Source organism: Ictidomys tridecemlineatus, chromosome 5 (genome assembly GCF_052094955.1).
Source record: "Ictidomys tridecemlineatus isolate mIctTri1 chromosome 5, mIctTri1.hap1, whole genome shotgun sequence".
NCBI lineage: Eukaryota > Metazoa > Chordata > Mammalia > Rodentia > Sciuridae > Ictidomys > Ictidomys tridecemlineatus.
The window spans coordinates 134,262,735-134,290,554 of record NC_135481.1 but is presented as its reverse complement, the minus strand read 5'-3'; the positions used below and the strand labels follow the sequence as shown (position 1 = coordinate 134,290,554).

General features: G+C 40.2%; 1 protein-coding gene across 1 annotated transcript; it reads left to right on the top strand.

The window, feature by feature from the left end:
• The first annotated feature begins 430 nt into the window (after positions 1-430).
• Positions 431-22,239, top strand: Whamm (WASP homolog associated with actin, golgi membranes and microtubules). The gene is made up of 10 exons (XM_078051112.1): positions 431-1,169; positions 4,811-4,984; positions 7,916-8,066; positions 9,317-9,486; positions 10,892-11,057; positions 13,626-13,813; positions 15,937-16,023; positions 16,271-16,366; positions 18,733-19,243; positions 21,275-22,239. The coding sequence occupies exons 1-10, from the start codon at positions 585-587 to the stop codon at positions 21,565-21,567; spliced, it is 2,421 nt and encodes an 806-aa protein (XP_077907238.1). The 5' UTR covers positions 431-584; the 3' UTR covers positions 21,568-22,239.
• Positions 22,240-27,820: the final 5,581 nt, after the last annotated feature.

Below are 27,820 nucleotides of genomic sequence, written 5' to 3'. Positions count from 1 at the left end.
CAATACTAGTACACACCAGGCAAAATCTTACTGAATTGACAAAAATAAATTTTTTGATTTCTACCCAGTGCTTGGCATCTAGGCTCAATAAATAACTACTGATTTTAATTGAATGTTTGGGCACCCCACCACATTTGTGCCCATTTTCCAAAAGGACTTGATGACAGAAGACGGAAGCAACAAGTGTCTCTGTCTTCAGGAAGTTTGAGTTTTGGTGTAGGAGGCAGACCTAGCTCGTCCATTTAACAAATATTTCCCCAACTCCAGTTAAGTGCAAAGGTGGAAAGTGAGGCAAGAGTATTTCCCAGGCTCCAGACCAGATTGCGAGATTGATTTCTGTCCGCCAGGGTCAGAGGCAGATGTTTTGACCTTCTCATTGGTTGTCGCAGACCCTCCCTTATGTCAGCTAACCAATCCTGGACGCCCAGCCAATCAGTTGCGGGCTGGGGGTGGGACGCAGAGCTGGACGCTGCGCGGATTAGAGCCTAGTGGAGGATGTCCCGGCCTGGACGGTCCCGTGGTAGGAGGAGCACCTATGCCCGGCCCAGGCGAGCAGCGCTCACGGGACGCTGACCGTCGGGGCCATGGAGGATGAGCAGCCCGATAGCCTGGAGGGCTGGGTGCCACTCCGAGAGGATCTTTTCAGCTCACCCGAACGGCACCAGTTGCGCTTCCTGGTGGCCTGGAACGACGCGGAGGGCCAGTTCGCTGTGACTTGTCACGACCGCACGGCGCAGCGGCGGCGGCGGCGTGAAGGGTCCGCGCCGGAGCCTGCCGGGGCCGCGCCCAGTTGGGCCGGCCTGCTCTCGGCCGCGGGGTTCCGCGGCGCTCACCGGCAGCTGGCGGCGCTGTGGCCGCCCCTGGAACGCAGCTTCCCACAGCTACCGCCCGAGCTGGACGTGGCTGGCTGTGGGGCCAGGGACCGCGGGCGCGGGCTGTGGGCGCTAGTGTGGCCGGTGCGCGTTGGCCTCGGAGAGACGGCGCTACAGGAGCTCTGCGGGCAACTGGAGCGCTATCTGGCCGAAGCGGCTGACGGCTGCGGCGGTGTCACTGTGCGCGACGCGCTCTTCCCCGCGGAAAGCGGCGCGGCCGACTGCGAGAGCCCGCACGAGCTCCGGGAGCGGGCCTTGCGCGCGCGGCGGGCCGAGGCGGGAGCGCGGCTGCACCAGGTATGCGCGGCGTCCGCTCCGCCGGTCCGCGTTGGCTGCGCGGGACCTTTTAGAGGATTTGCGGGCTGGCTGGGGGGGGGGGTGGTGGTGCAAAGACCGCCCTCCGTACGTGCAGAGAAAGGCGCAGGGACACCCGCGCCTGTGTGGGGCAGCTGGGAGAAACTCGGAGGGACCTCGCATTAAGGCCTAGAGAGAGTTGGCTCATTCTGTTAGGTCAAAGTTTATTTTCAGTTAGGGCTAGGGCAGGCCCTTAACCTTTCTCCCGAAGATACTGGCAGAGCAGGATGTTGTAACCAGGAAAGCCTAGAAATACTGAAAGCAAAACTGAAAATAACCGGTCGCCGTGGCCATCTATCCTTGGGAGGCTGAGGCAGGAGGATTGGGAGTTCAAAGCCAGCCTCAGCAATTTCTGAGGCCCTAAGCAACTCAGTGAGACCCTGTCCGGAAATAAAATATTTTTTGAAAGGGCTGGGATGTGGCTCAGTGGTTAAGCGCCTCTGGATTCAATCTTGGTACAAACCAAACACACACACCGGAAAATAATCCATAATCTGTAGGAAACAATAGCATGGACTAAATATAAGCAATTGTAGATTCTCTAGGGAACACCAAGAATAGAGACAAGATGTTTTAGAGGATGAATTTACTAAGGAAATAGGTATTTAGTTTTTTAAGTAATAAAGAGGATTAAGTGGAAACCCCACAAGAAGTGCACTTTATTCATCAGTTTAGAATGATAACAACAGGAGTGCTTCCCCCCCCCAGGCAATTTGAGAGAAAAATTAATTATTTCAGTGAATAAAAAGATTAGGAGAAATTAGGACTTCAATAGCAACAGTTCATTTAAGGAAAGCCAAGGTTTGGTGCCCTGTACATCCCCTCTTACCTTTTCTCATTATTGGACATATTAACCTGAATGATTTTTCTGTAAATTACTTTGAGGAAGGGAAAGTGTAAGAGAAGAATTCCAGCATATTGCAGAAATCTTAATTACTGTATATTCCTTAAAGCTAAATTTAGAATGAACTTTCAAAACTAAAATGGTTTTATAAATGGAGTTTAGTGGGATCATTTTATACTGTGGGTTTTATGTGTAGCTATCTACACACCTACTAAGCATGTGTTGATTTTACTCCTCCTGCCCTGTACTGGGGATTGAACTCAGGAGTACTGTACCATTGAACTATATTCCAGCCCTTTTAAATTATTTATTTATTTATTTTAAAAAAATTTCAGACAGGATCTTACCAAGTTTCTGAGGGTTTGTCTCACCGAATTGCCCAGGTTTATCTTAGCTGGGATTAGGAGTGTGGGCCACCAAACCCACCTTGATTCTACATTGTAATATGAGGAAACCAGGGGGATTTCATGCCAGTCTGCTTTTAATCTTCAGCTTGATCATTTCATATCAAACAGACTTGTTTTTCAGACACTTGATTTCTCAGAAGTGTTTTCTCCTTAAATTTCAGCATTTATATATGATGGAGATATTATTATATCTACATAAAAGTTACACTTTTCCCAAATTAAATTTATTCAGGGATGTTATATAGTACTAGTGTAGTTCATACTGTTGAGCTAGGTGCTCACACTATTATAATGTACCTGTTTACCTGGAACTTAAAAATAGGGTAGAGGGGTGAAAATTTAAAAACCTATCATGTCCATGGAAGGGTATGTAATCTTATTTAGAATAAAAAAGCAATTGATTCTAGAATTAAACCAGTTGATAATATTGCTAGTATCTACAAAATTTAGCTAAATGTTTGACTCTGGAATTTTTTCCTTAATAGTCTTAAGGAATAAGGCTGAAAATTTTCAGTTTTTAATCTTTGCATCGGTGTGTTTTAATCTTGGTGAGGGAAAAGTTTTTTTAAATGTTACTATTGTTACCTGGATAAAACTGCATTTGAGATTAGGTCAGATTATTCTTAATTAGAAAGATGGAAATTGAAGAATTTAAAAATGTGTTGATTGAGCTGGGTGCGTTAGTGCATGCCTGTAATCCCAGCAGCTTGGGAGGCTGAGGCAGGAGGATTGCAAGTTTAAAGCCAGCCTCAGCAATCTAGCCAGGCCCTAAGTAACTTAGCAAGACCCTGTCTCAAAAATAAAAAATGGCTGGGGATATGGTTCAGTGGTCAAACAGAGCCCCTGGATTCAAAATATACTAAAAAAGAAAACAAAAAAAGTATTGGTTGAGGGGCTGGGATTGTGGCTCAGTGGTAAAGTGTTTGCCTAGCATGTAAGAGGCACTGGGTTCGATTCTCAGCACCACAAATAAATAAGTAAATAAAATAAAGGTCCATCAACAACATTAAAAGATATATAAATTGGTTGAAAACAAATCTGTACCATTACTTGATTTTATTTTTTCTCTTTTGGGGAAAAGATCATTTCCAAATGGGTTCACTTGGATTACAAATTGCTTGGTGCTCTGTATCAGAAACAGTGCTTAGCAGAGACTAGAGCCATAGTTGAGGCTCCCTGAATAAGTCTACTTTGTGGGTGGTATCATGGAATATTTACTTTGGGGAATTAAGAGACTCAACTTGCTGAAGAAGTACTTGATGACGTCTCTAGAATGTCTTTATGAGCTTTGAAAAAAGGAGTATGATCTCACCAAACCTTTAATTAGAAGAGTTAAATGAAAAAAATATCCGTAATATTGGTCTTGGAGATAAATGCTATTAACAGTTGATGCCCCTTTGGGTCCTTTTCTCTCTGTACTTGGTACATTTGTGCTTTGGGGGCTGGGATTGTAGCTCAGTGGTGGATCCTTTGCCTAGCACATGTGAGACACCAAGTTTGATCCTCAGTACCACATAAAAATAAATCATGGGGCTGGGGTTGTGGCTCAGCGGTAGAGCGCTTGCCTTGCATGTGTGAGGCACTGTGTTTGATCCTTAGCACCAAGTTAAAAAAATAAATAAACAAAATAAAGGTATTGTGTCTATCTACAACTAATTTTTTTTTTTTTTTTAATTTGTGCTTTGCTTTTCCCTCATAAAATATTACAAAATCCGGGCTGGGGCTGTGGCTCAGCGGTAGAGCACTTGCCTAGCATGTGTGAGGCACTGGGTTCAATCCTCAGCACCACATAAAAATAAATAAGCAAAATAGAGGCATTGTGTTATCTACAGCTAAAAAAAAATTACAAAATCCTCATATTATTAAGCAGTCTTCAAAAAAACAGTGTTGAAAGGCTACAGTAATAATATTCTGCTGTGGATATACAATAATTTATTTAACCACATTTGTTTTCTTGGGCATTTTGATTGGAGGACAATAACATTTTCATTTTTAATTAGCATTTAAAATTGATGTATTGCTGGGCATGGTGGCCCATGCCTGTGATCCCAACAGCTCAGGAGGCTGAGACAGGAGGATTGCAAGTTTGAGGCCAGCCTCGGCAACTTAGCAAGACCCTTTGCAACTTAGACACTTGAAATTGAGTGTCTGAAAATAAAAATAAAAATGGGCTGGGATGTGACTCAGTGGTGAAGCAACCCTGGGTTCAATTCACAGTATATAAAAAAAATGTAATCAAGTTGACAACATTAGCTTTCTTTTATTTAATTTTGTTTGGTATGATTTTATAAATAATGTGCAGATTTGAGCTTTATTTATGTTTTGGCTTCTAGGTTCTTCAAGGACATGAAAAAGCCAACAACATGGTATCATTGATGAAAATTTATCAAGAGGAAGATGAAGCTTATCATGAATTGGTTACTATGGCAACCATGTTCTTCCAGTATTTACTGCAGCCATTCAGGGACATGCGGGAAGTTGCAACTTTATGTAAGCTTGGTATTTTGGTATGTTTCCTTATATTTTTATTTTATCAGATATCTATCTGTTGTATATATTTTTTTTAGTCACACTTAAGTTTCCATCTGTATTTTACTTTCTTTGGGTTCATCTTGTATTTAATGATATTATAGCTTTATTGAATTTATATTTAAAATTAATTTTTAAAATTGGGGCTGGGATTTAGCTCAGAGGTTCTGGATTTGCTCTTCAGCACCAATTAAAAAAAAAAGGAAAAATATTGATTAAAAATGAAGGCATTTAATGGGAAAAAACTCTAAATGAACAGACATAACTTTCCTATTTTCATATATGAATACACAACCAGTGTAACTCCACATGATATACAACCACAATAATGGGCAGTTATATTCCATGTATGTATGATATGTCAAAATACATTCTACTTTCATGTATAACTAAAAAGAATTTTTAAATTTTTTTAAATGAAGACATTTACATTGGTCATCTTCTCAACACTTTAAAAACTATAAATTTTAAAGGGTTAAACACTTTTTCTGCTGATATATAGGCTTTTTATTTCATTTTTTGAAGTGAAATGAAAAAGCTAGCCTGTTGCCCAGGTTATCTTTGAATTTCTGGATCAAGTGATCCTCTTGCATAAGCCTCCTGAGTGGCTAGGACTATAGTGTTTGCTACCATGTCCTGCTTGATTTATTGATGTGATATTTATTTACTTATTCAGCTTATTTTTCACCTCTAAGGACACCTGGCGATTTATTAGAAATAGTATGAAATTTAAGCAGCAGGGTCCTAGATTGTAATTCAGTAACTTAAACTTTATTAAGGCTGTCATCACTGATTTCACTTTTCCTAATTAGAAAAGGTATTATTATTACTGTTGCATCCCAGAGGTGCAAATGAATCTAGAATCCAGAGGAAGTAAGCAGCTTGCCGTGGGTCTCAACAACTAGAATCAGAAGACATCAGAGGGTTTTCTTGATTTCTGCCCCCTGCACTGGGCCATCTTTCCACATGTACTCTCATGACCTCTGCCAGGTTTTTGTATTATAAAAATTGTATTTCATTTAGATGAAGCTCATGTCACTATAACTTGAAGATAAAGTTTTTCTGTTCATTATTTTGAAAGGCTGTTGTTTGGAGAGTCTTTACTGCTGTGTGTGTGTGTGTGTGTGTGTGTGTGTGTGTGTTTTAAGTAACAGAATTGTTGAGATATAATTCATAGACTGTACATGTAAAGTGTACAGTTCAATGGTTTTTAGTGTATTCAGAGTTGTACAACCACCACTACTAATTCCAGAACATTTTTAACTCCCCCCAAACCATGTTTCTGCTAGCAGTCATTCCCATTTCACACCAACCTTAGACCATCACTAATCTACTTTTTGTCTCTGTGGATTTTTCTTTTCTAGACATTTCATGTAGGCAGAATCATGACTGGCTTGTTTTACCTGGCACAGTGTTCTCTTGGTTCACCTATACTGTAGCATGTCTCAGGACTTCATTTCTTTTATTGTGATTAATATTCATTAGAAGGATACACCACATTTTACTTATCCATTTAGCAGTTGATGGACATTTGGGTTGTTTCTATTTTTTTTGGCTATTATGAATAATGCTGCTATGAACATTTGTGTACAAATTTCTGTGTGGACATATGCTTTTATTTCTTTTGTGTATGTGCTGAGGAGTGGAATTGCTGGGACACATGGTCATTTAATGCCTAAACTTTTGAAGGACTGCTAGTCTGTTTTCTAAAGCAAGTATATTATTTTATATTCTGACCAGCATAAATGAGGGTTCCAGTGTGTTCACATTATCATCAACACTTGTTATTGATATTCTCATTGATTATAGCCATCCTAGTGGGTGTGAAGTGATTTCATTATAGTGTGTGTGTGTGTGTGTGTGTGTGCGCGCGCGCGCGCGTGCGTGTGTGCGCGTGTGCGCGCGTGTGGAGATCAAACTCAGGACGTGTGGGGTAAGTGCTCCACACTGCGCTACCTCCCCAGCTCCCCCCTGTAGCTTTGATTTGCATTTCCCTGATGGTTATCCTATATATATGATATCAGTAAATAATGCTTTGTAGACAGAAAATTGAATGCTGGACATCTTAGTTCAGGCTATTGTAACAATATATTGTAAACTGGGTGGTTTATAAAGCAATAGAATTTTTTTCCCTTCATAGTTCTGGAGGCTGGAAAATCCAAAATCAAGATGCTGGCAGATCTGGTTTGCAGTGATAGCTCACTTCCTAGTTTATAGGTGGTTGTCTTGCTGTACCTTCACATGTTGAAGAAAGAGAGGGATTTCTTGTCTTGTGTCCTTTTTATAAGGGTATTAATCCTGATTGTGAGTGCTCCACCCTCATGACTAATTACCTCCCATAAGCCCGCCTCCTCTTACCATAACATTGGGGATTTAGGCCTCAGTATATAACTTTAGGGGTGGACACGAACATTCAGTTCACAGGAATACATGTCATAATCAGGAGTATACAGAGTTTATTGTTTTTTAGGTGATTGTATTTTTCCCCCCGTAGAAAAGAACAATAGTCCTGAAAAGCTAATTGTCATGTCCCTAAAAGAAACCATAGAAACAGCTAACACTGGAGTGCTGTGGATCAGACTCTGCTTTGTGCTTAGTACAGGTCCCATTTAAGCAACTGTGTATTATTATTAATAGAGAGAAACATAACTTTACAGCATTCCTCTCCAAGAAAAGTTATTCTAGTAATGTAAAGTGAAAGTGGGTTTTTTTTTCCCTTTATGCCTCAGAGTACCCCTTTGTTTTCCAGGTGGTGCCCAGCTTAGAGCCATGCTCATCCTCAATAAAGGATTGCTGAATGAATGGAAATTTAATTGACTGAGTAGTAAAATAATGAAAGTAGATAAGACAATAAGTCTCCTTTTAAATTGCTAATGGATGTACACTACTGTTATCTCTGCTTTCTGTAGAAGTCCCTGGATGAGGATAATCTGGGTCCTAAAAGGGTAGTTGCCCTGCAGAAGGAAGCCAAAGAATGGAGCAGACGTGCTGAAGAAGCTGTTGTCTCTATTCAGGAGATCACTGTGAATTATTTTAAGGAAACAGTAAAAGCATTAGCAGGTGATAATAAAAAGAACATGCTATACTAAGCTGATTTTCATATTATTAAAAAAAAGTTGAATGCCTCTTAATAATACCTGTGTTTCCTAGGTATTGGGAATTATATAAAATAACCATAAACAGACACTGCACAGTCTGGTGAAGGGAGAGAAATGTTCATTTCATTATGTTCGTTCAGCACATGGAAAATGGCAGTGGCAATAGGGTCAGGGAGAAGAGAAATACTGGGTTTTGAAAGCCTATGGGGGAGAAACTGGGTTTGATCAGGGTGGTCACCAAAGTCCTGTGAGAAGTGATGTGTGCCAGACATCTGAAGGGCTCATGGAAACTGAGAGGGCAAAAGAGTGTGCTGGATGAAATAGCATTTTCAAAAGGCTCTCTGGCTTGATGGCACCTGGCAGATATGAGGGGCTTAAAGAAAGCCCAGGGGCTGGATGACAGAGAGTGCAGTGGGAGGGAGAATGCTCGGCAGGAGGGGTCAGACACCAGAATGCTTGGGGGTGGAGCAAACAACTTTTGTCTGATCTTACACTGTTGTTGATCATAGCCCCAGACAGGAAACAACCTCATGTCTGTCAATCAGTTTGATAAGATATAATACATTTATAAAACAGAGAACTATATAGCTATTAAGCACGATTCTCCATATCTGTTTTAAAAATATTTTTTAGTTATACATGGACACATAATATCTGTTTTAAAAATATTTTTTAGTTATACATGGACACATAATAACTATTTTGTTTATTCATTTTTTTACATGGTGCTGAGGATCGAATCCAGTGCCTCACATGTGTGAGGCAAGCGCTCTGCCACCATGCCACAACCCCAGCCCTCTATATCTTTTTAAATGAACTATAAAAATCCCTGATATATTAAGTGGAAAAAAGCAATATAAAGCACAATGGTGATTGTAGCTTCTTTTAGTCAGAAAAGGCCTGTTTGTCTAGGTAGACACAGAAAAAGTCTGGACAGATATGTACCAAAGTGTAAGAAGCAATTGCTTCAGCTAGGTAGATCATGAGCTACTGTTTTTTTTTTTCTTTCTTTCTTTTTAATGAAATACCTGGACTTTTCTATTAATGACCACATATTACTTTTGTGATAATAAAAAATTATTAAAACAAAATTTCTTTAAAAAGAGTGGTTTACATATAATAATGGGAAACAATAAACAAAGAATTAGCTTAGAATAAATTTTGCTCTTTTTAATGAGTTGTAATTTTATTTTATTAATTATAATCCAATAGGAATGCAGAAACAAATGGAACAGGATGGGAGGAGATTTGGCCAGGCTGCCTGGGCCACAGCCACTCCCAGATTAGAAAAACTCAAGCTCATGCTAGCTCGAGAGACCCTGCAACTCATGAGAGCCAAGGAGCTGTGTTTAAATCACAAAAGAGCGCAAATTCAGAGAAAGGTAAGATAAAGATAAATATAACTTTGTTTTTAAAATATACTTTTATTTTAGATAGCACCTTTCTATCTGGGTATTGTTAATGCAGTTCTTTTCTTATTCCAAATATCATTTTTAGTATAAGACTTTAGAGACTTATGGAAGGTTGACCATAAACTTTCCCTTTGATCAAGATTTTTCTGAGATATCTTACTGTAGGATTTATAATGATACCTCAATATTGAAGTGGGCAGTTTTCTACTCTACAATCAACCCAGCATATTTTCAGTTTTTTTTTTTTTTTTTTGGTAGCGCTAGAGACTGGACCCAGAGCTTCTTCACACGTGCTAAGCAGGTACTCTACCATTGAGCTACATCCCCAGCCCTTTTTATTTTTTATTTTGAGATCAGGTCTTGCTGAGTTGCTAAGGCTGGCCTTGAATTTGCAGTCTTCCTGTCTTACTTCCCTAGTTGCTGGGATTATAGGTATGTGCTATCATGCCTGACCCCAATATATCTTTAGAATAATTAAAGAGATACTTCATCCAAGGATGAAGTTTTTTTTCTGTGATCTTAGGACTTTAAAACAGAACATTGTAAATACCTTTGTCATCCCAGACTTTTATAAGGAAATACCATAATCAGGTGGTTAACACAACACAAATTTATTTTTTACAGTTCTGGAGGCTGGAAGTCCAAGATTAGGTGTCTTCAGATTCAGTGTCTGATGAGGGCCCTCTTTCTGGCTTGTGGACAGCCAACTTCTTGCTGTGTAGTCTCATGCATGGCCTTTCCTCAATGTGTGTCGGTGGAGAGAGAAAGAAATTACTAAAAGAGCACTAAACCGTGGGCTGGGGTTGTAGCTCAGTGGTAGAGTGCTTGTCTAGCACGTGTGAGGCCCTCAATCCTCAGCACCACAAAAAAACAGATAAATAAAAGAAAGGTATTGTGTCCATTTACAACTAAAAACAACAACATCAACAACAAAACCATACAAATAAAGAGTGGAAAGATAGTCCATATAGTGCCTCATTGCTATTTATTTTCCTCAGAACCTAAACATTTTCATGTTTCAAAGATAAGATAAAGTGTCTATAATGAACGTTGAATAAGGAAATTTTACCTGACTAGTTGAAATGGAAAAATGTTTCTTTTTCCAGTGTGCTTTTTACACCTTAGTACTAAATAAGTGAGAAAATACCCGGAATGCCTCTAAAGTTTACTTTAAAAAAAAAAAAAAATTTAGTTGTAGTTGGACACAATACCTTTATTTATTTATTTATTTTACATGGTACTGAGGATCGAACCCAGTGCCTCACATATGTTAGGCAAGTGCTCTACTGCTGAGCTACAACCCAGACCTAAAGTTTGCTTTTAACACACTAATTATTTTATTTTAACTTGTTCTTCTTTTTTCAATAATAACAAGGTGGAAGATCTTCCAGAACAAGAAAAAAATATACATGTTGTAGATGAATTAGAAATACAATATTATGAAATTCAATTGGAACTATATGAGGTTAAATTTGAGATATTAAAAAATGAAGAAATACTTCTTACTACACAGCTGAACTCTATTAAAAGACTTATAAAAGGTAAATTTATTTTATATAAGATCAAAATATTTAAATTACACACTTGAAAAATATAAAAATAGTATCACTTTTCTGTAACACCTGTTGAAATTTTTTAGTTTCCTTTCCGTGTTTTTTTATTAAAATAATATATTTATCCCACTGGCTCAGGAGGCTGAGGTGAGAGGATCCCAAGTTCAAAGCCAACCTTAGCAACTTAGTGAGGCCCCAAGCAACTGAGTGAGACTTTATGTCTAAATACAATATAAAAAAGGACTGGGGATGTGGCTCAGTGGTTAAGTGCCCCTGGGTTCAATACCTGGTACCAAACACACACACACACACACACACACACACACACACACAAACACACACAAACACACACACATATATTCATTGTTAAAAAAGGAAGAACCTCAAGCCCATTTTTAAGAGAATCTTAGTGGTATATTTGTAAACTTTGTAGCCTTTTTAATATGTCAGATGTACATAAATGAATATCAATTTTTAAGGTAAAACTACATAAACTATTCGATAACATCTTTTTCATTTAATATATAATAACCATCTTTTCATTTCAGTAAGTAATAAAAACATCAGAATTTTAATGGCTACATAGTATTCCATTGTATAGATGTACTGTGATTTCCAGTTTTTCACTGTCTCAATTAGCAGATTAGCAGAGAATTCTTTTTTACACATATATCTATATGTAGGATAAATTATTTCCTAGAAATAAATTTCTGAAGATGGAATTATTGGGTTAAGGACATTGTGTATTTTATATCTTAAAACATTTCTGTTAAAACAACATGATAACAATGTTTGCAAACTGGAAGTTCCTCCTGGTTTAATAATTTTCTTCATGTAGATCCTGAACACACTATTTTCTGATTTCTAAATTGCATGCACACAGTGCCCCTCTAGAGATTATACAAAATGAAGCTCTTGTCAGCAGAGTATGAGAGTCTTTGCTTTTCCATACTCATGCCATCCTTTGACATTTTTGGTTACTTTGTAGAAAAAATGGCATCTTCTAATTTTAATTTATTTAATTATAAGTCATACCAAATACAATTTTTTAAAAAGTTTATGGGCCATCTATATTTATTTTATGAACTTCCCAGTCATGATCTTTGCTCATTTTCCTTCCAAATATTTATTTTCCATATTAAGGATATTATTCAATTGTTTGTCAAACAATTAGGAATTTATTTTGCTCCTCATATTCTTAGTTCCAATCACTAATTTTAAAAACATTTTCCCCCACTCATTTGAATGGCTGTGTCTCATATCCAGAATCATTACATTGACTTTGAACTGTTTGTGAGTTTTTACTGTCCTATACTGACTTGTGAGTGTCTTCCCACCTTTTTAGCATCTGGTAGGGCAAGCACCCCTTATTAATCCTGCACAAGTTTTTTGACTATTTTCACTTCTTTATTCTTCCAGATAAACTTTATAATCACTGTGGCAAGTTAAATAAAACAAAACAAAAACAACCAAAAACCCACTGGAATATTTGGGATGATGCTTAAAATTAGACATTACTTTGGGGAGAACTGTAAATCTTTCCAATTTTGATTCTTCCCACTCAAGATCATGGTATGTCTCTTTATTTTTAAAAATATTTTTTCCCTAAAGGTCCTCCAAGTTTAATAATTTTCTTCATGTAGATTCTGAATTTATAGTTTAATCCTAAGTATTCAAAAATTTTTTCAGTACTTTCAAGTTATAAGCATTTTACATATTTAGGAAAAATGTCTATTTAAAAAAAAGTTAATCTGGAAGAATGTAAACTAAATTATATATAATGTCTTCATCTGGGAATGGTACTCAGTAGGTTTGGGGAAAAGAAAAAAAATCACCTTTTATTTAATGCAATTCTGTAGGATTTGGATTTGTTATATATATTAAGCGTACATTTTAAAATATCAATATGTAATCAAGATTAAATAAAAATAAGGCAACTTTCTGGTATGCTGCCAGTATAACTTTCCTTTCTGGAGGGCAGTTTGGCAAGAGGTATCAAGAGTTTTGAATATTTGTCAGTTAAGGAAGTGCTAGGCAAATGCTCTACCCCTTAATACTCTATTTCTTCATAAGTTTTATGACTATAATATACACAAAGATTTACGCACAGAGATGTTCATCACAGAAGTAGATAATAATGGAATGATAAAATGTTCTTACAACAGAGAATATCTTAAATTAGAGAAAACTATGTTGCCATTAAAATTTTATTTCTAACACATGGAAAATGTTTTCTTAGAACTCTGTTGACATGTCTAAATACATGTGGTATGTGTATATATGTACATAAATGGTAATAGTGATTCTCCCCCATAATAAAATTATAAGTAATCTTTGTTAACATTAAAAAACTATGCATTATTTTTTTAAACTTAGTGCCTCCCTGTTGCTGAGGCTGGTTTTGTTTTGTTTTGTTTTGGGGTGATGCTGGGGATTGAACCCAAGGCCTTGTGCATGCGAGGCAGGCACTCTACCAACTGAGCTATATCCCTAGCCCCTATGCATTATTTTTTTAAAGCAGAATATGTTTCAAGAAAATTATTAATACATTTTTAGAGAAACAGGATGAAGTTGTCTATTATGACCCGTGTGAAAGTCCAGAGGAACTTAAAGGTATGGATCATATAGCCGACCTGCAACATGGTGGGAACTTAGAGGTGAAAGAACTCAGCTTGCAGTGCCAGAAGCTGGAGGCCAAACGGGGCAGGATCTGTGCCAGGAGAGCCTCGCTCAGGAACAGAAAGGTAGGTACCCTAGCTGGATTTTTCTCTTTTCTTCCAGGGATTTCTTATTTTATAAAAGAGAGAGAGGTATTGAAAAATAAGACTTTTTTTTTTTTTAACCAAACAGTGATTAATTTTTGTGTTTGTAGATAACAATGGCTCCCATCAAATATATTTTAAATATTATTATTATTTTTAAATTGTTTCTTTGGGGATTTAAGCATTTATCACAATCTCCAGATTGTAATTCACTCATTCAACAATTATTTGTTGAATGCCCACTGTATATACAGCTGTTTTAAAAATCATGCTAGGATTTCTAATAATCAGTTGTAGCAAATTCTAAAATATATTTTATTATAAATTATGTATTACAAAAAAATCAGTCACATATGCAATATTCAGCTCATCGACCTTATATTTGCTGAGCGGTTATTTCTTAATTTTTAAAAACTGCATGATTACTAAAATAATAACATAAAGAGATTTACTTTTTCCAACAGAAAAGAAAGCTCCTCTATTTCATGGAATTACTCATATTTTTTTCTCTTATTTGAATTTAAAAAACATGAAAATCGTGCCATCTTTTCTATTTTCAAAAAATGTGCTATTGCTCTTTCAGGAAAATACAAATGATTTTGTAAAAAAAATTGCTAGAATATGTCCTTTGCAGGTCTATGATTAAGAACTGTAGCTTCTAGATTTAGGAGCTGTCCTTCAGATATCTGAAGATTCACAGGTGTTTGCCTTTTGCTCCACATTTCAGAACACTGTGGGCACTGGGCAGTCCCTTTCGGCCCTCCATGGTACTATAGGACCATGGCGAGATGGAGCGGTGCCTCCACCTCCTTGGCAGGATAGACTTGGAACATTGGCCTTCACCTTCCAGATCATCCCTTCCCTGCCCCAGTTAGGAAGCTCTTGCCACTGGGCTGTGACAATGCTGGAATTTAGATGGCACTGGGTCCACAGGGTGGGAGCTGAGATCAGCCTCCAGAGTCCAACTTGGGTTGAAGTCACAGTTTGGCCACTTGGTAGCCATGTGACTTTAGGAGAATTACTTAAATCTCTTTTGAGCTCAGTCTTCTTATCTGTTAACAGGAAAATCATAGCAATGATACAGATCTCATGGATATTATGAGAATAAAATGTTATAAGGCATATAAAGTGCTTGGCACTGAGGCTGGGACCTAAGACATAGTCAATACTAAATGTTAGTATTATCATTATATTATTTTCCACATGTGCATTAATACATTAATGGTTAGACATAGGTGAGATATAGTTTAAAAAATAATTTTTTAGGTGTAGTGATTATGAAAATCAGTTTGGAGGTTCCTCAAAAGACTAAGAATGTAACTAGCACATGACCCAGCTAATGCCTCAGTATTTATCCAAAAGAATTAAAGACAGCATCTGCAGGGATACTTGCATACCACTGTTTATAGCAGTATAATTCATAATAACCAAGTTGAAACTAGTCTAGGTGCCAGTCAACAGAGGAATGGATAAAGAAAATGTGGTATCTACATAATGGAGTTTTACTCAGCCATAAAGAAGAGTGAAATTATGGCATCTGTGGTAAATGATGGAAATGGAGACTATCATGAAGTGAAACAGCCAGACTCAGAAAGTGTTGAATATGTTCTCCCTTCTGTAGAAGCTAGAGAGGAAAAGGGTCGGGGGGAAGGGTGGTAATGGAGGATCTTGTGAAAATAGAAGGGATACCAGTAGACTAGATGAAGTCGACCAGGGGAGAGAAAAGGAAGGTACTAGAGAACCAAGCTGACCAAATTATGTGCATTTTTGAATATGGAACAACAAAATTCACTGTTATGTACAATTATAATGCACCAAAAAAAAAAAAAAGAAATGGAAATTGCCTGTTTGTATGCCCCCTCATTGTTGGAGGATCACTTGTTCATCTTTCAAGGCTCTCTCCTGGGAACAAATTACCCATGTAAGCGGCCAATTAGCCCTTCTCACACGAGTAGGGATGGCAATACCATTGAGACACAACAGAAGCTAATATTAATGAATGCCTTTCACCTTAGTCCAGATGCAATGCTTTTGTCTTTTAATCTTTTATGCCACAGCCATGGTAATATTAAAAACCATGTAGGTGATGTGTATTATTCCGTTAGGATCAGTGCAAAGAAAACCATCGGCTCAGATTGCAACAGGCTGAAGAAAGTACAAGATATTTTCATCAGCATCATAGTATTCAAATGGTGAGTAGCTGAAAGAAAATGTTTTGTATTTGCATGATGTGACACTGTGGCCTGTACGTGTGGGAACCCAGGCTTTGTTGCCTAGATGCGCATCCCTCGCTCCTCCCATCTTGCAGCTGGGTACAGACACGGTGGGTGGGTGACGTTGAGTGTCAGCCCCTTTCTTTGTCAAGACCCATCTTGCTTGTGTTTCAAGACATATAATCAGAATTCTGAGCACCTTATAAATACATTTGTTTAAATATAGAAAAGAGACAAAATAAAAGAAGAGGAGCAAAAGAAAAAAGAGTGGATAAACCAAGAACGCCAGAAAACACTCCAGCGATTAAGAGCCTATAAAGAGGTAAGTTCTAAAAATGATCATCTCACTTTTTCAGGGAAAATAAAAGCAGATCACTTATCCTAGGAGAAAAGTCTTAAGTATTATGAACAGATGACTCAGAATATGAAATGCTTCAGAAATACTATTATTTGTGGCATATCAGTGTTTCCAAAGCCCTGCTAAAACATCTGGTGCATTGACAGCACAACATGGTTGGGTTCCTACTCCCTGGTCCTCGACAGTGGTGCTAGCCGTGCCCACTGGGACTCATTCAGACCAGCAGGGAAAATTGAAAATAATTTAACTGCCCTCAATTTTAACTGGCCTTTCCCCATCATTTGTAATAAATTCGACTCAGGGGCACTTTGCCACTGAACTACATTCCAACCTTTTGATTTTTTATTTTGAGACAGAGTCTTGTTAAGTTGCTTAGCACCTCACTAGGTTGCCAAGGCTGGCCTTGAACTTGTGATCTTCTTGCCTCAGCTTCCCAGGTTGCTGGGATTACAGGCATGTGCCAGCACACTTGGCTGTGATGAATTCTTTAAAATGTCACCAAGGAAGCATTGTGACCTAAGTGTAGTGAAAGTGCTCTATTAAAAGTGAACAACTTATTTTTTTTAAATTAAAAAAGTAAATAAGAACTTATTTAAGAATATAATTGAATTTATTGACTCTAAAAATAGACCTGATCTCCTCCTCCCGTTGCTGTTCAGAAAGACCCTGATTTCACATTGTACCAGATCAGGGCCTGAGTCGCAGTAGGAAGGATGAACGGAAGGGGGGCTACAGGAATCCCAGATGATTGTGAAGCCAGATAGAGAGAAGCTGGCTGTCCCTGCCACCACCAGGGTACCTATGCAGGGAATGGAACCCGCTGGGAGGGATCCAAGGGCAGTGACTCTGTCCGCTTGGTCCTGACTCCACAGGTCAGGAAGTTGGATGGCAGTGTGGAAAATCAGCCTCTCAAATGTGGATGGTATAAAGATTCGAGGGGTAGAAAGATTACAATGGCAGACTCAGGCCTCCCAAGCTCCCAACAGACTGTAACAGTGAGTTAAAATCTAACAGGCTGACCTCACTTGGGATAAATGACGCTTTTCTTAGTTCTTGATAGCCTGTACCAGAGATGTACATTGGCATAGGGTGGATAGGAAGGCTTTAATGGAGTGGGAGAGAATGAGTGGCTTAAATGCAGAGGGAAAGAATCTTGAAGATTTAGTTTCCTTCAGCTTAATGTGAGTCACTGTATGATGAAAGCTCATTGAGGTCTGGGGCTTGTTGCCATTACTTTGATGTTTATCCTGGAGAAAGAATGTGGGGAAAGAGAGAAGTACTCTGAGTTTATCATAAATTGCCCAATGTGTGTGTTTTCAGTTTACATTAGTAGTATTGTTGGGCACAGTGGGACATGACTGTAATCTCATCAACTCGGGAGGCTGAAGCAGGAAGATTCCAAGTTGGAGGCCAGCCTCAGCCACTCAGTGAGACTCTGTCTCAATGATAAAAAGTATAAAGGACTGGGGATGTGACTCAATGGTAGAGCACCCTTGGGTTCAATCGCAGTACTGAAACATAAATAAAAGTGTCATATTGTATGCATTTTTTGCCAGTTTCTTTAACTTCTTTAACTTTCTGTTTTTGAGATTTATTCATGTTGCTCTAGTTCACTTTAATGGCTTCTTGGTATTACATATTTTGTTTTATTGGCAAATCTGTGCCTTCTTTAGGGAAGCTTCCCACCACAGTTCTTTGTAGTATTAGATGTTTCTTTATCAAAAGAATACCTAAGACACCAGAACTTTTCAAAGTTAATTTTTTTTTAATTATGAAATTTAGTCTAAGCCTGAAAGTTAAGAAATATCCATATTCTCTTTTATGTCTGTGTTTTTCATAAACCTTTTACCCCAATGTTTATAATCATAATACCTATTATTTTTATATCCTGCTGTTTTTATTTAATGCAATGTCATAATTTTTTTCTTTAGGTGTTTCATAGGCTTTGTACTATTTCTGCTTTTTCATGGCTGCTTACTATATTAAATAAATCCGACATAATTTTCAACTAACTTCTTGTTGTTGGCATGTAGAGCTCCTAACTTTTCATGCTAAGAATATTATGAATATTTTTATCTCTATGTATTCATTCATACCTTCATTTTATTACAGAGAAGGTAATATTTGGTCAAAGGATATAAATGCTTCTTTTTTAGCACATAAGAATAGATTGAGTAGCGAGGATGGCTAGACAAAGGATGGGGAGCCACTGTGAATTAGAGTCCTCTATGCATATGTCAGTGTTATTTACAGATTTGTTATTAGATGGTTTCAGCATGTTGATAGTCTGCATTTGTGTCAAATTTCTTGCAACCATGTTTTATTTTCAGAAATACTCAGTTCAGTCCTTACAGCAGACATCCTGCTCGGAACCCGGGACTCCAAACCTGCCAGCTGACCTTCCCCAGCAGAGGTCCTCACCAGTTTCTCAGCTTGTGTCAGTCGCTCCCCCATGCTCACGGAAGGCCCGAAGCGCTCCTCTTGTACCTGAAGTTTGTACTGAGAAAACCCCCAAGGATCAAGACTATCACAGAAATATCCCTGTCCAGATTTTTGTTCCAGTTGGTGACCGAACACACTTCAAATCCAGTGAAGAGCTGTCATTGTCCCCACCACAACAACCTCCTCCTCCTCCTCCTCCTCCTCCTCCTCCTCCTCCCCCCCCTCCCCCAACCCCACTGCCTCTCCCTCCACCTCTTCCTGCTCTGGCCTCTTCTCAAGCTGCCAATCATTGGAACTTAGGTCTTGGAACTCGGGTAAAAGATGATCAGCCACGTTCTCTAGTGTGTGGGTCACCTGCTGAGAGACCACCCAATTCCTTGGAAAGTTTTCAATGCCCAGGTAACCTGCTGGAATTCTGTCCCAACTCCCAGGGGTTGTTAAGCTGCTCAAGCATTCTAGCTTTAGAAGCTACCATCTGCAAATAAATATATTTCAGAATTCTCTAGTCTTAAAATATTCTAGTATCTGTTGACTTGAGTACTAGTCTTTCACTGTAGTTTGTACAACCTGAGTTTGATGAATGCTAACTTAGCCTGAAAAAAACATCTCTTTTGATCATGTGGCTCGGGATTTCTGAGGCTGTTAAAGAATCAGTCTATTCAGGGGCTGGGGGTGTAGTTCAGTGGTAGATCAGTTGCCTAGCATGTGTAAGGCCCTGGGTTTCACCCCTAGCACAACACACACACACACACACATTCAGTATATTTTAGTTTAACACTTCAGTATGTATCTGATTTCTGCCATTGAATTTTCAGTACTGCTTTACTGTAGATTTTCTGTTGCATTTGAGGCCTTTACAGGATTAAATTGTTGCATTTTAAGAAGGATATTGCTTGCACATTATTCTGTTATATTCTATTGCATTGTGTATTAGGCAGAATGTAGAATGACTGATGGGGAAAAAGTGGGTCATTTTTTTGTCAGCAAGTACAGTAAACTGAATACATTTGAAAATTTGTTTAACAAGGCTGTAGTTCTCCATGATTCTAATCATGACTTCATACATAGACTGTTGAGGATACCAGCTTAAACGTGCCCAGATTTGGAGCCTACTGCTTTAGGAGGGTTTGTGTGTTCAATAAATCTTAGCAAAATACTATGTACACTTATTGGCCCCAGGCACAATTGAAAATGTCACTCTCTCAGGTGGAGACCCAATGGCCCTTTTCCACAAGGTTTGTGATAACATCACATGAAAGGAAAGTGAGCACTTGTGTGCCTGTGTCTATGTCAGAGTTTGGGTGTAGGCAGGTCGATGGGGGTACCTGTTCTAGCTCAGGCTTAATTCTCATATTGTGGGGGCTCTATTCAACTCAAATACTGAGAATAAGAAGAAAGTTTGAATTAGTGCCAGAAAATGCCCGTGGTTATGAAACCTATTACTCCCAGAGGGGAATTGTCATCAGTTATAGGTTTAAATCCAAAGTGAAGTAGCCCTTATCAGCCAACTAGAAATGACTCTTAATCTTGAAGGCCTACCTGGAAGATGTCTAATTTAATAGCCACATCTTACTCCTGCATCCAGTAGGAGATAAATATTTTATCCTTTCAGGGTCTCAGGGTGTCAGAGTGTAAAATAGCTTCTCTCCAGTATCTGGAAACTTTGAGCTAATGTGTGTTTTGACAGTATTCACACCCTTAAAAATAGAGCATGTAACCACTCCAGGGTGACGTGGGTGGAATTAAACACTACACAGAAAACAGTGCCAGGGCCACCCCCTCCCTGTTCATTGAGCCACTCATTAGAATTTTACTTCAAACCTTTTTGTGTGTGGAAACCTACTCACTTCATTGTCACAGAATGAGTCATCAATGACTAATATCCAAGACTGGAGTTAGAGAAATACAGCAGGGTACATTTAAAAAAAAAAGGATATTTTCTAAGTGGAAAGAGAAATGGAGGAGATAAATTTAGAGGGATCTAACTCAGGTACAGTGGGTCTTATTATTTCCACCCCAGGCATCTATAACTCTCTTTAGGGTGTCTTGAAAGCAGTCATTCTAACAAAAGGTATATTTGACTGTTCCTGAAAATTGCTAGGGCTTTGAAGACGGTAGTGGAAAGTAAGTAGTCAAGATAGAATATGAGCTATTAAATATCCTGGGGCTGGGGAAGTAGCTCGGTTGGTAGAAACTCACCAAGTATGTGCAAGGCCCTGGGTTCTATCCCAGCACCACAGCAACAAAACAGAACGACTGTCCTGGATTCAGAGAGCTTATCATTGGTCTGTCTAACAGGTAACCAAGGCTTGGTCAAGTGGACTGATGATTATTTGAATCATGGCATTAACTGCTTTTCCTAGCTTTAGCACAGTAATGCTCTGGCAGCAGGATACTGATGTAGCACTTGCTCTGTTTGCTCAATTTCAGGATCTATGGATGAAGTGTTGGCCTCCTTAAGGCACAGCAGAAGCCCTCTCCAGGAAGCGGAAGTGCCCTTTTCACCTGCTCCCCGCACGTCAGTCAACGAGCACATTCTGGCTGCCATAAGACAAGGGGTGAAACTAAGGAAAGTCCACACAGACTTGGGCTCAGGCCTCAGTGACAAGCCAACCAGTGACCTAGAGAGGAGCATTAAAGCTGCACTCCAAAGAATCAAGAGAGTGTCTGCTGACTCAGAGGAAGACAGCGATGAGCAGAGCCCCAGCGAGTGGGACCATTAAGCATGTCTCTTAAGTCTGACAAAGGTAGATGGGCCACACAACACCTGAAAAGATCAGCAAGGCGCCTGATGCAGTGACGCATACCTGGAATCCCAGCAACTCGGGAGGCTGAGGCAGGAGGATGGCAAGTTTGAGGCCAGCCTCAGCAATTTAGAGAGACCCTCTTTCAAAGTAAAAAATAAAGGGCTGGGAATGTATCTCAATAGTGGAGCACCCCTGGGTCAATCCCCAGGATCCAAATATATATACATTAGTGGGGTTTGGGGTGAGACATTGCAACTTGGATTTGGTGTTGTGGCTTTTAAAGCTGAGAAGGGAAGCACACATGTGACCATTACATACCAACCCATAGATAGATAAGAAACCCATGTGAGCGTCACTGGCCTAAAAGAATAGTACATATTTTTCTCCATGGGTAATCTAGAATCATTCCTTGATTCTGAAAGAAGTTTACACTACTCTGGTAAATAGCACTATTAGACTACTGACTGTTCTCCTGTGCATATAGCATAGTGGTTCCTCACATTTAAAAGGTTTGTATGTGAATATTATTTTAGCAATAATAAGAGTAAATTGCTTCTATATTCAGAAACTATTTTAAATACTTAAATAAAATTTATTTTATATGTCAAGCACTATGTAAACTCATAATAAAGAATTATTTATAATCCATTGGTGTCAGTCATGAGGAAATGGAAACAGTCTCTTCACTGCTGTAAAAACCAAGCCTTCCTTGCTTCTTTGCCTGGGGGGTTTCAGATACTGGTGGGAGAATAGTGTTGGTCCTCTCAGGAACTGAACTCTTAGGCTACAATCTTTTTCTCCTTCTTGCTTTGTATTAAAATTAGCTAGGTACAGTGGCGGAAGCCTGTAATCCCAGAGACACAGGAGGCCAAGGCTGGAAGATTGCAAGTTCAAGGCTAGCCTGGACAATTTAGTAAGACCTTGTCTCAAAAAATAAAAAGGGCAGGGGATGTGGCTCCATAATAGAGCATCCCTGGATTCAATCTCCAGCCCTGGAAAACAAAAAATTAGGAGAGAGGAAGGGACTTACACAAAGCAGTCTATGTATATATATATATATATATGATCTCAAACTGCCCAAATGTAACTGCCAATCTCATTCTACTTGTGTTTGTGACTATGACCCTGGGTTTCCACAGAATAGGATGAAGCTAGAGAAAAGTCCCATTACACACTAAAGGTCTTTCTGTTTCTGATTTCTTCTTAACTCTGGCCCATACCAACCTGAAGGGCCTTGATACAGTTGGGAGGCATCTGAGTCCTTATTCAGTAGTTGCAACCTGGACCTGCCTCCCTAGCCTGATTAGAGAGCCTCCAGCGTGGCTGCTTCCTGATTATCCTTGGGACTGTCATGTGTCCTACGTTCCTAGAACTCAAATCCATGAATGTGTCTCTGCCACACTGGGCCTGACATGGCTTTGGTGTCTGATGAAGCCAGCTCTGGCTGTGCACGGGCCCTGGGGACTGCGGCTCCCTCACAGATTCCCATGTGTTCTACTGGGAATTGCTCCATGCTGTCTACTTGCAGGCTTCATTTCCAAATCCCCAAGGCAGGTCCCATGCCTTTGCCCCAGGCCTCCTTCCCCACTGGCAAGCCCACCTCAGCATCAAATAAAAATAGTCCTCTGAAAAGAATCTGATATTCAAAAATGGCAAAATCAGAACTTTGTAGGACTTTCTTATTATGTTTGTTATCGTTTTTAATAGTTAGAATAATTTCAGCATTATGAGACACCAAGGAGTTCAATCCAATTTGGATAATTCTCAGAATTTGCTTTTCAGGGGCTGCCAAAGATGAGAAGCCATCAAAAAAGAAAAAAAAAGGAAAAAGAAAAATATTATTCTCAAAATAGTTCTCTTGAAGTTTCAAAGTTCCTGGCACACTTGTGTATCTTCAGTGCCTCAAAAACTTCTCCCCCTCCTCCTCTGGAACCTTCCCTCCTTCATTTCTCCCTTTTCCTGCTTCTTGTAGTCAAGCCCTGAAATAAATCCAGCTGCTGGCTTTGGGAAATTCAGACTCAAGATGGAGGGAACAAGAATGTCTTCTGTTGTCTAGTTTCAAACATTCCCAGTCCGCCCTCCAAAGTACTGCCAATCAATCCATCTTTACCTCTCAAAGTTCCCCCCTGGCTTATCAATCAATCAATCAATCAATAAGGATTGGCCTGCAGTGAGGCGTATAAAAGTCCCAGGAAAGGATTGTTGTCCCCTTTACCCACTGTAGGTTTTACTCCAGCAACGCCAAGCTGCTTGCTGACTGCCCCCAAATGGCCCGGCTCTCTGAAGCATTTAAATGCCTGTAATTGCACCCATGTCTGCTCCATGCTCTGGCAAACCCAGACCCATTCTTCAGTCTCAGCCCCATAGCTGTCATCTCTTTGAGGTATCTCCTGCCCTACAAGACCACTGCACCTTGTCCTAGACATCAGCCATTCTGCTTCCTACATCCATAGCCCTGGCTACAAAGGCAGGTCAGAGGGGCTGTGGTTTATTTCCCAAGCTGACTAGATTAGAGACTGGCATCTGGTCATAGGATACAGCCAATCCATAACAGAGAGCATCTTATGAATTGTCCTGGAATAAAAAACAATAAGTCATGTCAATCAGACTTCTTTATTCATTTATTCCTTCCCTCTCCAGAATTTAAATCCGGAATCAACAGGTTATTCTAGGAGCTAGAATCAGAAGATTTTACTTTGTACTGGGGATTGGGCCCAGGAGCACTTTACCACTGAGCTATACCCCCAATCCTTTTTTATTTATTTTTGAGCCAGGGTCTTGCTAAATTGCTGAAGATGACCTTGAACTTGCGATCCTCCTGTCTCAGACCCCTGAGTTGCTGGGATTACAGGCATTCACCACTGGGCCCAGCTAAATCAGGTTTTTGATCAGGGGGGAACATGATCATTAATGATCATGTAGAAGAGTGGATTTATACAGCAGAGGTTCTTAAAATGTTAAATATGTAAACTCACACAAGGAGCATACTGCTGCCATAATGAAACACAGTTGCTTAAAACAACACAAATTTATTCTTAGAGTTCTGCAGGTCAGAAGTGCAACATGGGTTTCATGGAACTAAAATTGAGGTTTCAACAAAACTCCAGTCTTCAGGGGTCCAGGGAGAAGCTGTTTCTTTGCCTCTTTTGTATCTAGAGGTTCCCTGTGTTCCTCTACCCCTGTCTTCAAAGCCAGCACAGCTGTGGTCCTCTGTCCCTTCTTCTACCATTACATTTCTTTCTGACCCCTGCCAGGAAGGACCTCTGCCTTGAAGAACTCCAATAATGCCCCGTGAGGTGGCACATGCCTGTCATCCCAGCAGCTCTGAAGGCTGAGACAGGAGGATCATGAGTTCAAAGCCAGCCTCAGCAATGGTGAGGTGTTAAGCAACTCAGTGAGACCCTGTCTCTAAATAAAATACAAAATAGGGCTGGGGATGTGGATCAGTGGTTGAGTATCCCTGAGTTCAATCCCAGGTACCCCCCAAAAGAAAAATAACTTGATTAGACCAGATCCACTCACAGAGTCTAGGGTAATATCCCATTTGCCTTAAAAAAAAAAAATATATATATATATATATATATATATATTTAGCTTTAGGTGGACATAATACATTTATTTATTTATATGTGGTGCTGAGGATTGAACCCAGTGCCTCACACATGCCAGGCAAGAGCTCTACCACCGAGCCACAACCCCAGCACCCCCTTTGCCTTTTAAGCTGACAGTCAAAGGTTCCAGGGATTAGGATGTGGACCTCTTTGAAGGAAGGTCAGAGTTCTGTATAGTAGAAGGCAATTTGCTAGAAGGTAGATTTTTCAGGTCCAGGAAACAAAGGTCCTAATCTAGGTTTTTCTGAGATGGGCTGGAACCCCAAATAACAGCTGGCGTACAGACCATCCTCAGTAAAACACTGATACCATCCACCCAAGTCAGAGAGGAGTGGAGAGGCTGGTGCTGAGGAAAGAGTGAAGCAGGCACACTTAGTCACTGCAGGTTCTTCCCAAGGTCAGCAGCCTTGAGGCCTGATGTGTTGTGAAGTCTCTAGTGGCCTGGGGTAGTTCCAGCCCTGGAAGAGCTAGGTATGCTCTGGGCCTGCTTCTTGGCCACTTATGAGAGCTATCTTGAGGGGAGCCTCCAAGCCCCCCATTAACTGTCTTGAGGGGAGCTTCCCGAGTCCCATTAACACCTGCAGTAGGTCATCTCCCCTCTCCAGTGGGACGCAACAAATATGTGGAAAGTAACCAAGTCTTTTCACCGTTGTGTTTCCACATAAAACTGATCAATAAATATTGATCAGTTTTATGTGGAAAAGTTAATAATTTAAAAGCTATTAAGTATGAGAGAACTGTACAAAGGCAATGAGAAGCCCCCTGGTAGTGGTTGAGTTTCATCTGGAGGATCTTGACCTGGGCCTAAGAAGAGGTGTGGGTCTGCAACAGAGAAAGGGTTCTGGGCACTGATAACAGCATGAGCAAGAACACAGAGATAATGTAACAGCCAGGCCTGGGCACAAGCAGATCATCCCTGTGGTACAGGAAGAAGCCACCTCTGGCAGCTCCGTGTGAGAGCAACCAGAAAATGTTGAAGATATTGGAGTGAAGGGACCAGAAATAGGAAAGGGATGATGCCAAGAGGGTAGCAATGGTGGAATAAGGAGACAGGGATGGCAAAGGGAAAGTACAAGGCTGTGCATCTCATTGTGCAAGAGGCAAGAAAAAGGGCAGAGATGGCACCAACACAGTGGTCGGGCCACCATTAGGGCGGGCAAGGTGGGGAGGGGTATCGGGGGAAGGGGAGGTGGTGTGTATACCTGTGGGTGAGGTGGGGCAGAGATGCTCTCCAAGAGCAGGTGCCTGTGCATGGGATGTCCTAGGTGCAAGTGGCTGTTGACAGTGGACTGCAGAATCCTTGACACTCAAAGGGAAAAAGAACCGAGGAAGACAGCCCAGGACAGAGCCTTGGAGACCCCAGTGCAAACCGAATAGGAAGAAGAAGAGAAGAAGTAGGAATAGGGGCAAGTTAAGAACAAGGAAAGAAAGTCAGAGAGTCCACAAGTGAGCAGTGAGGGCCTGTGGCCATCAGCAAAGCCAGCCTGCCCTGGTGATGGCCACAGAATAACTTTTACTCAGTGGTCTGGTCTCCCAGCTAAACTCACACCTGGCTTACCTCATCTCCTTCTGTTAAGTGACCCCTGACCTGAAGTCTTTGGTGCCCTCAGGCTGCAGAGAGGGAGAAGATAGTCAGAGCCAAGGGTAACTTCATGGAGATTTCTGCAGCAAAGGAACATTTGAATAATTCCTATGTGAAGAGGTGGTGGAAAGGTAGAGCAGGGTGGGGACAGGAATAGAGGACATCTCAGAAGATGTAGGTTCTATACACTGACCACGTTGGGACTGTGTGAGTCCCCCCCACCCAACCTTCAAAGACACTTCTGGAGAAAAGTGAGTCCCAGAACTGATTTAAATCAAATTACATGAGTCTGATGGGACAGGGGATCAAAACAGTAATTAACTTCAATGGAGGAAAAAATGCAGACCATATTCCTTTATTCTTGAGCTGAATAGGAGTAAAAGATGCATTCACAATTTCTACACATATCTGGGAAAAGGTGGATCTGTGCCTGGCACAGACTCTGCCATGTGAATGATCTTTGGAAACAGCTTTGGAAAAATCTCTTCTGATAAGATGAGGCTCTGAGATTAGCTTTTTTTCCTGCATCCAGGCACAAAAACGCACACTCTCACTGCCTTCTACTCAGAATGCTGGCCTCTGAACAAGGAAAGCACCTCCTGGCCTGAGAAAAGCTGTAGTGTGGCCCCAATGAGGCAGAATGTGATCAGCCCAGAGGCGGGCATCCCTGAAGCACCCTCATGCAGGAGCCTGTCCAAAAGAGGAACCAGAAATGCTGGCATGCTAAAAAAGCAAAAAACAAACAAACAAAAATCCCTCCTTGAGTTCCCAAGTACTATGCTTCACTCCACATGGCCACTCCGGCTTTGGCTCAGGAAGTGACCTCAGAGGACACAAGCCTACTTGGGGACATCAAGAACTTCTAAAATATCTTGTTCAGGCACAAAGGGCTTCTTAAAGATTTTTGTTAGCTTAAAAACAGACACAAGGGGCTGGGGCTGGGGCTCAGTGGTAGAGTGCTTGCCTAGCATGTGCAAAAGCACTGCATTCGATTCTCAGCACCATAAATAAATATAAGAATAAAATAAAGGTCCAT